This window comes from Zootoca vivipara, chromosome 10 (assembly GCF_965207765.1).
Source record: "Zootoca vivipara chromosome 10, rZooViv2.hap1.1, whole genome shotgun sequence".
Lineage (NCBI taxonomy): Eukaryota > Metazoa > Chordata > Lepidosauria > Squamata > Lacertidae > Zootoca > Zootoca vivipara.
Window position 1 is genome coordinate 25,923,359 of NC_142593.1, and position 13,584 is coordinate 25,936,942.

General features: G+C 44.1%; 1 protein-coding gene across 13 annotated transcripts in view; it reads right to left on the reverse strand.

Annotated features, from left to right (window-relative positions):
* The window catches only part of CAST (calpastatin), a 61,705-nt gene extending 48,344 nt beyond the window's left edge, over positions 1–13,361 (reverse strand). For 9 of the 13 annotated variants that reach the window (XM_088652925.1, XM_088652924.1, XM_088652920.1 and 6 more), the window contains exons 1-2: positions 13,162–13,361; positions 727–786 (exon numbers count right to left, since the gene is read on the reverse strand). In XM_088652925.1, the coding sequence (XP_088509051.1) occupies positions 727–786; positions 13,162–13,212 (111 nt within the window). In that variant the 5' untranslated portion in view covers positions 13,213–13,361. Of the gene's footprint in view, positions 1–726; positions 787–9,701; positions 9,920–13,161 lie in introns of those variants that run through there. The other 4 variants (XM_088652922.1, XM_060280182.2, XM_035100171.3 and 1 more) reach the window with 3 other exon arrangements.
* Positions 13,362–13,584: the final 223 nt, after the last annotated feature.

Below are 13,584 nucleotides of genomic sequence, written 5' to 3' on the forward strand. Positions count from 1 at the left end.
TTCTGTGTCTTCAGGAACTCGGAATTCAACACAGCACAACACCCTGCTTTATGCAGGTAGGCTGAAAAAAACCTTAGACGATGAAAGGATTGAGTTGACAAAGTCAGAGGAGATGCATTACAGCAGCCCTTGTTCTTCAGGCAATACAATATCTACTCATCTGTCTAATGAAAGGCAGAAGAGATCACATTCTAAGCAAATTGCTATTCAGTCAGGAAGTCTCAGAGATTTAGGTGACATGATGGCTGGTGCGGCTGAAATGTCAGATTGCTACTCTTCTGAACTGAGAGAATTCTGTTACAGCTCTCTAGGTAGGAATCATTAAACAAAGCAGTTTGCTCTGTTGTACCTCTCAGCTTCCTCGCTTTCCCCCACACTGTTTCCTTCTCACACTATTGAAATTACAACTGGGTTCAGTTACAGATATTGGGCTGCAAATATTTATGTAGTGCTTCATCACTCCTTTGATCCTCTAAATTATGGCAAACAAAGCAATATTATTCATTGCTATTTTCAAATCATAAAATCTAAGTGAACAGTGCGCTGTGAGAGCCTTCACCTGTAAACATTTTTTAAAATAGCAATTAAAAGTCATTGCACACAGGAAAATAGGAATTATTTATTCATTTTGAGTTTGTTAGCTGCCTTGAATAGCACAATAATTTTGGTTAAAATTCATTACTGTAACATAATCCTAATAATAAAAACATAATGCTTTATAATTACCTCCACTGCTTCTGCTCCTTTTTTATCTTCCGATGATCCACTTGCATTTTTAGGCCCACGCTGTAGGAAACAAAGACAAACTGTAAATTAAAGCAAACAAATGATACAGCCAAGATATTGGCCATGACCCATGAAGTACAAACCTAGTTCTCTCCACACCCACTAAAACATTGGACTTCTATTTCTTGCAGAGAAATATCCCTTTCTATACCATGTGAATCTAAAGCCTATGATCACTATGTTTTGAACAAGTCAGAATCTGAAAATACAGTTTTAAATTGGTTTAAGATCCAAATTCACTCAAAATCCTGGTACCCCTAGTCTCCTAGGTGGGAAATAACAGGAAACTGTAACTAGTTTAAAATTATTCAATCATGGTGTGCCAAAAAGGGAGGAGTGCAGGGATGGTGTGAAGGCACTGTAGAAACCACTGGTCATGACCCCTAGAGGCTTACATCAGTGATGATGGGGAATTGTAGTTCTGCATGGCCAGTGGTCAGGCATGATGACAGTTGTGTGTCTCCAAAAGTTGTTGAGCGACAACTCCCCATCATCCCTGATCACTGTCCATGCAGATTGAGGCTGATGCAAGTTGAAGGCCCAACAACTTCTGGAGAACCTCAGGCTCCCTATTCCCAACTTATACGGCATGGAACCAACCAGGATACTTGAAAGGTCCTCTTAACCTGTATGAGGCAGCTCACACATTAAGATAATCAACAGGCACATATGTACATCCTAACTAAGCAGGCACATCCACCGTGTGACCCAGAGGTGATGCACAGGGGAGCCACAGTGTGGCACTGCTGCTTGCCCACCTGGAGAGGGATGGGACAGGTGCAGTGGCAGCAAGATTAAAGAAGAGTTAGGTTGGTAGCAGCCCACTGGTGTGTGCACACCAGCACGGCCTCTGCTGCCAACCTTGGATCTTCCCCCAAATTTTACCTTTACTTCATCTCATCCCTACTGAACGAAAGGTGCTGCTGCTCAACCCCATTGCACATCCTTTGTGATGTAGCTTCATTTGAATAAGGAAGCTACCTGACAGCAAAAACAATCATACTAATCTACCATATCAGTCCAACAAACTGCAGTTCTACAAAAAATTGTACTGTACACTTTACACGTATACCATTTGCAATCTTGCAAATAAATTGCACTGTATTTGCCCTGTAACTGTTCTGGTGCCGAGGATGATATAGGATACAGTGTATAAGATGCAGCATTTCTATAACACAAAATGTATAACCACGGAGTGCTTTATATTGTGTCACTTCCACTGACCTGTGCATATAATGGAGACTTCATCCCACAGGAGATAGTATCTCCCCTTGCATGAATGCATTTACAGTACTGCCAAGCACACATTTCAGGAATTATGTGCTTAACTCTCTAATCAGCTAAACCAGCACCTAATGCTCTAATTAAAAGGAGGAAATAGCTTGCAGCATGTATACGCCTCTATAAAGCACACTATTTTGGGTATTAATATTTCACAAGGTATTTGCATTTACTTTTGAACTAGCACTTTTAAAACTTTGTGAAATCATGCCATAAACATACTTGATCTTCTGCACGCACACAAACCCATCCAACCAAGAATTCCAGTTGGTATATCCAAGATCTATGCCATCCATTGCTGCTACTTCTATATACCCCCACATCTTGTTTTATTGCATATTTACCCAACAAGAACAATACGTTGTATGATCCCTACAGCTTTATCCTCACTACATCAGTGGAATATATTGCATGACCTTGGGCAAGCTGCTCCAGTAAGCTTCACGGTTGACCCAGTATTTGAACCTTGGTCTTCCGTCTACTAGTCTTATAGTATAATCACAATGCTACTTTGGCTCTTACGTGAGAAACATATTCACTTCCTCTTCCAGTGCACCATGCTTCCCTAGAGAGCTTTTCATTTAAGGAACTATTTTGTGATGCTTGTTCACATATACACCACTTGATATGTTAGCATTTGATGCCTCTAAATGAGACAACTGAACTAAATGAGACAACTGCACTTAGAGTGAGCCTTAGGTGATGGGTCTATTATTGGTGATGAGTCTGTGGTGGCTCATTCATAAATCCAAGTCATTACATGACACTACAGTCAATAACTGCTGGAGATGCCTGTGTGAAGTAGCCCTAAGTCAGTCATTCTACATCACTATGATCCAGCTATAAAAATTCTAAAGAGTCATACATTGTCACAGATGTAGACACAGCTTTCCCACCAATGTAAGTAAGATTTCTATCTAAAGAGCAGCATACAGTTATAGTAATGTGCTGCATTCAGTCACATAATTTTGAAACGTGAACCTGTATTTTCTTTGGGTGGAGAATCAATGCAAAGGCGGCGGCACAAATCCAAAGTCCAACATTTATCTGGCTTTTGATGTTATTACTGTACCCAAAGTAGTACCTGATAACTAGAACCACACTTTCTTAGCATACCCAAATAAATGGAGAGCTATTAACAGTCTAAGGAGTAAAAGTAATTTCTTGGCTTGTAAAACCACAGCAAATCAAAAGAAAACTCCGAGAGGCTAAAGTTGGATAAGCTATTGAACACAACATTCCAGTGAACAGCATTTTCAATTTTCTTCACAAGCTTGAACAATAGTGTTCAATGAAGCAGACTTGAAATGCCATAAAAGCATGTTCTTTCATGGCCACACCTGTCAGCTCCGACTCCTTGATCAGTCAAGGTGAGCCTCATAAACTGGAAGGTACAGACTTCCGTAAAGACAGAAGCCAAAATGTATTTGGAACATGTTCAAGATTTCTGTCATTGACTTCTATTATCTTTGGAGCAGATACCTGAAGACTTCCCTGGTGATGGAATGTTAACAACAACAACAACAGATTTATAAATCACTTCCTATGAGGCATCTTGAACAAAAAAAAAACCAATTTACACATAAAACATTTACAATATAAAACAACAAAAACAACAACTGCAATCCAATACGGATGCCAAATGAGAAAACAAACTCAGCTTTGAAGGTTTGTTGAAAGAGAAGTGTCCCACATCAAGAGATGAAGGAAAGTTCAAATGTCAATGGACACTGTACATAAAGTATTACCTCACCCACAACGCTGAACATCTTTATCAGAAGTCGGGTCCATGGACAGCCTTCTCATTCCACAAAATCTATGGTTGAGATCCTGCTTTTGCTTCTGATGACAGGAGCTTCCTGAGTAGAGTTTCGCTCACATTGTGCTCCTGCCAGTGGAAGCAGGGAGGCTTCCTTCAGGCACTTGTACCCCCTAGAAATCTGCTCCAAAGAGTTCGGGGACCCCCTGGAGCAGAACGAGCAGTGCTGCGGGAGGAAATCAATGTCTCTCCCATACACTCCTATAGATGGTGTGTTTTTTTCTGTTCATAGAAGCCTAATTACAGAACATTGGCTTGGATCCTAACAAAATATTTTATTCTCTCTATTTCCAGCCCTAGTGATATTTTAAATAAATAAATAAATTGTGGATAGATTGGAAAATTTTGAGGGAGGGATCAAAAGGGAGCTTACAAAACTATAAAATAAAGAAATAAAAGCAATATCTGTTAAATGTGCAGCTGTTACAAAGTTGCTTGCAAACTAACAGAAGGCACAATATGGCAATTTTGTATCTTAGTGCGCTATTTAGTAGAATACAAAGAAACTTTGCCAGTCATTCACTTTTTCATGATTGAGTGCATCCTTCGTTGACTCATATGTAGCAATAATTTTCAGATACTGTATTTGGTATAGCACACATTTGCCATTATGTAGCCATGCAATGTTTCTATTTGGCCAGGATATAACACACAGCTATTTAAAAATACAAGATAATATTTTTCTTAGCTCACAAAATAATTAAGATACATACATAACAATTGTAACTTGCACTTTGCACAATAGGATGCCAGAAATGCTGCAACCACAAGAGAAAATTCCATCAGGTCACTCATGGCACCTGAGCAGCCTTCCCTCTTCAAAACATGCAGGAAGACACACCTGCTTTTTCATTGAGATAACAACTTCTGGAGAACCACAGATTCCTTTATATGAAACATGAGAGTTTGGGTGTTTATGCCCGGGGGTGTGTGTGTGTCTCATCTTGTTCATTTTATCACTTTTGCATTTAATATCTGTCACAACCCTGTTGGAATGTGTGGTTGTTTGACACACAAACCATATGTGCAGCAGGGCCACCCCAAGACTATTTTGCTGCTCAATGAAAACAACATTGGTGTGTCTTTATTCAGTATAGAGGTGCCAACTGCACTTGCATGTGATTGGCAATGGGACAGCATACTACACCATGCTTGAGGACAACAGGCTAGTTGGGGGAGGGTGTAGGGCAGCCATGTGACACACACACACAGCATCAGCCACAGGAGAGAGCCACTCTACCCTACCTACCAGCAGGAATGGCCCTGTACTGGCCTACATTTCATCCCTGCAATTAACATTATGCTGCTGAAGTAGATTTAGGCACAAGATCTTAATACAATCTTGAGCACCCATGATTACCTGAATTTAATGTCTTGGTCAGACACTTTAATGTTCATTTACCTGTGGTCTAAACCACAGAGCCTAGGGCTTGCTGATCAGAAGGTCGGCGGTTCGAATCCCCATGACGGGGTGAGCTCCCATTGCTAGGTCCCTACTCCTGCCCACCTAGCAATTTGAAAGCACATCAAAGTGCAAGTAGATAAATAGGTACTGCTCCAGCGGGAAGGTAAACAGCATTTCCGTGCACTGCTCTGGTTCGCCAGAAGCAGCTTAGTCGTGCTGGCCACATGACCTGGAAGCTGTACACCGGCTCCCTCGGCCAGTAAAGCGAGATGAGCACCGCAACCCCAGAGTCATCTGCGACTGGACCTAATGGTCAGGGGTACCTTTACCTTTGGATTGCTGGCACAATGTTTGGTTTTCAGTGGTATCACTGGAAGCCAGTTAGGACTAAAGAGACCTTTGTTTTACATGTTGTTGTTTAGTCGTTTAGTCGTGTCCGACTCTTCGTGACCCCAGGGACCAGAGCACGCCTATATACTAGGATGCTAAACTTTCAAGTTATGTCATTCCTCATAACTGAGGAACAAGTAAGATAAAGAGAATGATTGGAGGTCTTTGGCACAGTAGCAAGCCAGTCACAATGTGCCAAACCTTGGAGAATGCAGTGGTACCTCGGTTTAAGAAGAGTCCGGTTTAAGATTGATTTGGTTTACAAACTCCGCAAAACTGGAAAAAGTGTCTTGGTTTGAGAACTTTACCTTGGTCTAAGAACAGAATCCGAATGGTGGAAGGGCACTGGCAGCAGGAGGCCTCAAAGTGCACCTTGGTTTAAGAACAGTTTGGTTTAAGAATGGACTTCCAGAATGGATTAAGTTTGTAAACCGCGGTACCACTGTACTGTGTATTCATTTAAATGTACTGTGTTTCATTTAAAGACATGTTGATTGCAAAACTAGAAGCCCAAAGTTTATATTGTTTTCCTGAAAATAATATTCCAGAACATGCAAGAAAGATGATTGTTTACTTCAGGTGCTTGCCTGGAGAATTTAGAGCTAACAAGAGGCATTGGGTTCAACTCCTCTTATGCACAAAGACTCCCTGGGTGGTTCTTACCATCAACATGCCCATAAGCACAATCTGTACAAGACAATCCACAGCTGCTTCATTACACTTCTACTTGAATTCCCAAGTCTAATTAAGAATACCAAGTACCTTTCATCTACACCTGCTAATAGCAGCTAATTGATTCAGATGTTAAGATAAAACACTGAGAAAGAAAATTTATATTAATTGAATTTAAAGTATGCATATCCTAATCAATTCCCTCTAGCAATGGGGGATCTTTTTTCTTTCCTCTTAGTGCATTCCAAACTGAATGTGTGGGTCAGTCCTGCTATAAGGAGTGGGGCAGGGGCAGCTGACCCCCACTAAATAAAAATACTTAACTGAGGTTTTCCTCCCCCTAACAAAAGCCTGCCCTCCCCAGCAAAAACCTTGGCTATGCCCATGCTATAAACCAGAGATTTCTTTCAAAGCTCCCTTCAGGTGGAAGGCGGTCTAATGCTGAGTTGCTGCCTGGTGTATGTTTCAAAGCATGCACTGGGCCAGCTGTTAGCCAATCTGGTCTCTGCTTTCAAATCCATCCTTTCTCAGGAGGAAGGCTGGCCAACCTACGACCTGAGGAGAGATTTCAAAGTACAAACTGGGCTAGCAGATAGCTGGCCAATTCTGCGTTTCCAAAGATGGAAACCGAAGTCCAGATAAAATTAAGCAATAGGCCAGATATAGCTTGTGGGTCATGGGAACCCTCCCAAAAACATCCTGTGGAAATCAGTATTTGAATATTTTGCACGAAATCGGATAAAGTTACTAAATCTGCAGTCCAATCCCAAATTACCTTAATCAGCAGGACTTGCAATCAAATCCTAAACATGTCTACTCACAAGTAAGTCCTATGGAATTCATTGGGGCTTGCTCCCAGGTAAAGGAGGTTAGGGCTGCAGTCTTGATCCAGAAATGGGATTAAGCCCCAACGGAATTGAATAGGTCTTACTTCTGAGTAAGAACTGTGCTACAAAAGCATCTGTGTTGAGTAATGCAGTCAATTGCTTTTATTTCTCAATTATGGTTCCAGTGCTGGGCACATATTTTGTTCTCCAACCAAACCAATCCCCACTGTAGCCTCTTACATGTGGCCACAACTCACCTGCAGCTGCACACAACCAGTTACATGCATTACAAGCTCTGGGAGGAAGACCTTTCATTGCCTACAGACAGCCACCCAATCTTAAACAACTCCTCACCCACAATAATACAACCACCAGACTTAACATGGACACTGGTACCAGAGCCTGCAATAAACCCAGATGCCAACTTTGCTGCCACATACACCCAGACAACACCATTACTGGCCCCAACAACATCCAACATACCATCTCAGGACTATTTAATTGCTCATCCTCTAACATTGTGTATGCCATCAAATGCCAACAGTGCCCTTCAGCTCTCTATATTGGACAAACAGGCCAAACCCTACGCCAAAGGATAAATGGACATAAATCTGACATCAGGAACCAGAAGACAGAAAAACCAGTAGGAGAACACTTCAATCTCCCAGGACATTCTATACAAGATCTCAAAGTAGCTGTCTTACTACAAAAGAATTTCAGAAATAGACTGGAAAGAGAAGTTGCTGAATTGCAACTTATCACCAAGCTCAAAACCATGGAGGGACCTGGTTTGAACAGAGATATCGGATTCTTATCTCATTATACATGATAAGCGATCTTCAGCCATCTCAACCCTTGCTTTTTCATGCAAAACCATTTGCAGTCGTTTGCGGTCATCAACAGCTATCAGTCAGTCAATCACCCATTTCCACCACCCTTCTGAGTGATCCCCCCTCCCCATCCCCACCCCTCCCCACCCCTTCTCTACATAATTGCCTGGAAACTTCCATTTCACTGTATCTGAAGAAGTGTGCATGCACACGAAAGCTCATACCAAAATAAAAACTTAGTTGGTCTTTAAGGTGCTACTGAAGGAATTTATTTTATTTTACTTCGATCCAGACCAACACGGCTACCTACCTGTAACCATGCATTACCTATTTGTTTAGAATATTTATACCACCACGTTTCCTTATATTGAGTCTAGTGGCTCTACTGCATTTCTATCAAGACATTGACAGACTGTCAGTCAATTGGGATCCAGATAACTATCACTGTATGAATTTAGCTACCTGCTTCTGCCCACAGATCTCCCAGGGTGTATTATTCCACCCCCACCCCTTTTCTGCAATTTTGCAACTATCCACTAGAATTTTCAAGGTCAGCAAATTGAAGGGATGGCTGTTTTGGTTTCTTTTTTTTTAAGTAATTGCAGGTTTACTTGAGATGATCTTGTGTGATGGGAACTGTCAAACTTCAAACAGTCATGATTTATTTTAGGAGGTGCCCTCAAGCCAGAAATACCATTAAAAAGTAAAGCTCTTAAAGCCAGGAACTTTTTTTTTTTTAGTGAAATGCTAAACTCTTTTCCAATAATGCAGTACTACAGTTATTTTAGCATCAGAAAAATGAACCTTTTCCAATTAAATTCCTTTTCCAATTAGAAACATTGCTAACTGAGGGTGGGGTGGGGGGACTGATTTTTTTTTAAAAAAAAATCTTAAAAACTTTGCAATAATACAGCCACAAAAGTTCCACTACAATCCTAACCATGTCTACTCAGAAGAACATCCAACTGAATTCCATGGCATTTACGCTCAGGTAAGTGTACTTAGGACAGCATGCTTAGAAGACCTGTCATTAATTTTAATTAGCTGTGGGTTGTATGTTTAGTCTCCATAATGAGAAGGAATATTAAAGCCTGACTTGTCACTATATTAGCACACATTAAAAATCCTGAAACTGCCAATAATTTCCTAAAAGATTCATATGTCATTTTCTCAAACCATCCAATGTAATGAGTGCCAACAGATCATTCTTGACAAGCATGAGGAAGTACTGTAGCCTACTAAACAAATTGTCCATGGTCTACTTTATTACATTCCAAGCCAAAAAACAACAACACCATGCACAAACGATTTATTCCCCAGGTCTTCCAAACCACTTCCACTTTCCCTCTGTTGTGACGCTCCAAAAGCTTCCCACGTTTTAAAGCGAAAAATGCTGCAATGGAATCCTGCGAGAACGGGCCAGCTACTCTCCTCCGCATACCATAAGTGGGTGAAGTTTCCTGTTCTGTGGGGAAACGCATACCTGGAGTAACCTGCCCATAGGTGTGCACTTAAGCTCTCCAGCTGAGCTTTCCACTCCATTCACTCTTTATCTACACAATTGCCCATGATGACTGACACTCCCTGACAAAATCTATACACAGGCAGCAGCGTGAAGACCAAAAAGGAAAAGAAAAGACAAGCACAAACCCACAGCAAACAATCACAGTACATCCATCGCTCTTATTTACCGTCGCATACCACCAGCTTGCAAACGCCATCCTGGGTTCCTGCTTCCTCCTCTCCGATTGATCCCTCCAAACTTCAGCTTCAGTAAGACCAACTGCGCGCTCACAAACTCAGCCACGAGTGGCTGGATTGCATTGCTTCCTCTACTAGGGCGGGGCAGGTTGGCGGAGGGGAGAAAGGGGGCGTGACCTGTCCTTGTTGCCATCGGCCCCGCCCCTCCACAGGCGGTGACGCCAGAAAGGGCGAGGCGGGGGTGGGGGTGTTTGCGCCCGTTGCGGCTGCTTCTTTGGGCTTTGCGGTGCACAGTTAACCCACAGAGGGCTTGGAGTGCATAGGGTTTTTTCGGGGGAACGGGACTGGACTCATGCCAAGCAAGGGCGGGCTCTTTTCGCCTTCTGTACCCTGAAGGCAAGAACCATCCCTGGAGTGGGACTCCTTTGGGGGCTGGCACTGCTGTCTGAGCCCCTGGGCTAAGTACAAACCACACACACACACACACCCTATTTATTCATAATAAAACGCGAGAAAACATAGGAACAGATGCCAAATAAAACTAAGCAGAAGTACAGAGAGGCCCAGAATACCAAATCATTCCCGAAATTTTGGGGTTGGCGCTTTCCATGTATGGTGTGGACTGTAAATGTTGAGTATGGCCTGAGGTAGGATTTCATGCCCCCTCACCTAATTCATAGTGGGCAGCCAGGTCCCAACTTTTCCTGTTCCTCTTCCCAAAAAGATTTCTTTCAGGAGGAAGGAAATGGCTCTGTCCTTTTCTCCGACTACTACCAGGGAGAGCTTCCCCTGTTCCACTTCCGCTTCCCAGTTGGATGGGGTAGTTGGTAGCCCAGAACTAAGGAAAGGCACTCTGCACATGGCCAGAGGCATGGACATAGCCAGGGGAGTGGGGGGCGTCTGCCCCCCATCAAGTAAATAAATAAAAACACTTAAATAAAGATCGGTTCTGTCCCCTCTAACATAAATCCCCCCCCAATAAATTCTGGCTAAATGAAATGAAATGCTTTTAGTGTGTGGAGGGAGGGTTTTTATAGCGTTCAGATGCTCTTGGAGGGGAAAGGGTCAGGTCACTTACTCTAAAGTAGGTTGGGTTTAACCTCACTGCAACATTGTCCCCAAGTGCTTTATCCCCCCCATGGGGTGAGGGCGCATTGCAATTAATAATATGGACAAAATAAAGGAGGGGGCATTATGAGAAAGAGAAGGACAGTTCATACCAGCTGGCAACTGCAGAACTCGGTAGGGGGAGGTTGGCAGAGAGGGGAATGCTGAGGATTGGCTTTATTGCAGACAGGGAAGGGCCGGGACTGAGCTGTGGCATTAGATTAGACACTGGTCTCAAATTAAAGTGAGCTACACCAGGCTGCCACCTACTGTTCCACAGAAACACAAGCAGCTGCCTTGCTTATTTTTCTATTAAAAAAAGTTATTTAACAGAATTTATGTATGACTTGATTGCAATAAAGCCACTAGGTGGTTTACAAGAAATAGACCATTAGAACAATGTTAAAATAATTAAAAATAAGGGTAAAAAAAGGTTGAAGAACATCAGCTTGTCTGAATAGGCTTGTCTTAACAATAATGGTCTAAGCAGGCTCTGACTCAGACCATTGGTCCATGCAGCTCAGCACTGTTGGCAGAACCTCTTCAGGGTCTTAACCAGGCATTCCCCAAACTCGGCCCTCCATATGTTTTGGGACTACAATTCCCATCATCCCTGACCACTGGTCCTGTTAGCTAGGGATGATGTGAGTTGTAGTCCCAAAACATATGGAGGGCCGAGTTCGCCTATGCCTGTTCTACATGCAAAGCCAGATGTTCTACCCCTGAGCTACAGCCCTTCCTTGGTTATAGGAGGAGCAGCTCTAAACTTTAAGGTCTCCTTGGTTGTTTTGAAAGTGAAGAGTTATTGCCCAAGACATTTCATATCCCTTTATTTCTTGGAGAAAATGCCCTGGACAATCTCTTGCCCCAACTCCTTAGGCTTTGATTGGATTCCTGTCTCTCCCGCTTTAGGGACTCCTCCAGATCACTTATTTATTGAACATTCACCCTAATCTGCTTTCCCAAAACTTTTGTGGCACTTGGACTATACCAGGTTTTTTTAATAGAGCATTCATTCTGATTTGTTTATGCAGAGGTTTCATGACAATGAACATCCACCCTGATTTGCTTGTGGAGGATTTCTTCCTGTTAATCATTCCACACATTTCAGTTCAGTGTAGTACCCTATCAGTTTCCTAACCTCTGAAACTTTTTTTTAAGTAGTTTTGTTGCACTAGGACAACAGGGACATTCAATCTTCTTTAACTGGTGTCTGAATCTCATGAATGTGCTTGAATGCAAAATACATATGGTCTGGAGGGATCCTAGAAAGCTGCTTACACCACCCACCATAGATTTGTAGAGTTGGGACGACAAGGATCATCTAGTCCAACTCCCTGCAATACAGGAATCTTTCACCTAAAGTGGGACTTGAACCCACAACCCTGAGATTAAGTCTCTCATGCTCTACCAACTAAGCTTGCTTACAGCCAGCAACACATTTTCAGGGCCCGTGTTTGGTCCTGGAACACATGATGTGCTGATGACAAATGCCTCTGAGCACATACAGAGTGCCTTCCAACAGAGATTGGAACCGAATTGTTCCTGTTTTTTTAATGGCACAATGCAGTCATTGTCACCGCCTCAACAGACTAACAAGGGCTACCCCCTCTGGAAGTTGTCCAGAAATTGTTAGTCACCGAGCGAGCCTCACACACCCAGAGCCTAAGGGAGGCGCCCTGAGCTTTAATCTCCACCGGCCATGATACGGCGGGGAGGAAGACCGCTTACTCGCGCCGCCAGTCTCCCTCCCCACAATCCCTCGCGGGTGGCAACTCTGCCGAACTCTGCCCGGACCTCTAGCCCTGAGTCGAGACGCGCAGATAAGACACGCGTTGCGTCTCTTCCCGGGGCGGGAGCGAGAACATTAGCCGTCTGGTGGTGGGCGGACCTCTCCAAAATACGCCCCACTAGGAAGAAGAAGGGAACTGTCACCCTCTCTCAGGACTGCCATGTTCCTGGGGGCGAGTGTGGGGCAGACTCCCTGGCCTACGCTCTCCCTCAGAGGCTGCGTCTGAAGGGGCAACGGGCGAGTTGCGCCAACCTTGCGCGCGCGCGTACAGAGCTCCCTCACTTGTGCCTCTGCCGCCGCCTCGCCCCACCCTGCCCCACCCACTGCTCTCGCTTGTCTCCTTTCCTTCTGCGTCAGCCCCACAGGGCGCCGGGGGGCACATTCCTCAGCCCCCCAGCCTGCTTCTCTGCCTCAGCCTTTTGCCCCGCGGCAAACACACTCACAAAACAAAACAAAACAAAAAAACAAAAACCGAGGGGAGCTTCGTCTGACAGACTCGCTCCCAGGCCGTCCGCTCGCTCGCCTTCCTCTCCGCCCTCGCCGTTACTTACGGGTCTGCCTTCTTTGGCGGGAGTTTTCCTGTCTTTCTGCGGCTGGGACATGTTGACAGGAGTGTGTGTTTGTTTCCCTCTCACGTCCTCTGCGGCGCGAGGACGAGGCAATAATAACTCCCGCCAGGGGGAAGGCGAGCGAAGCGGGCAGGGTCCGGGACGGCTATGAAGCAGCTTTTCCGACGGCCACCCCCCCCCCCGGTGGTGCCAAAAGCCAGGCACCGCTAGGTCCCTCCTCTTCCTGCAGCCGCCGCTTTAGCAACAAGCAACCGAAAAAAAGTCCTCGGCTTCGGTGTTTGGGGAGAAGGGAGGGGAGCGTGGCTCGACAAAAGAGACTCGGTGGCCAGTTTGTTTTGTTTCGTTCGTTCGCTAAGACGCTCAGCTGAGACTCCTGACCAGGCCACAGCTGGGCGAGGCTACATT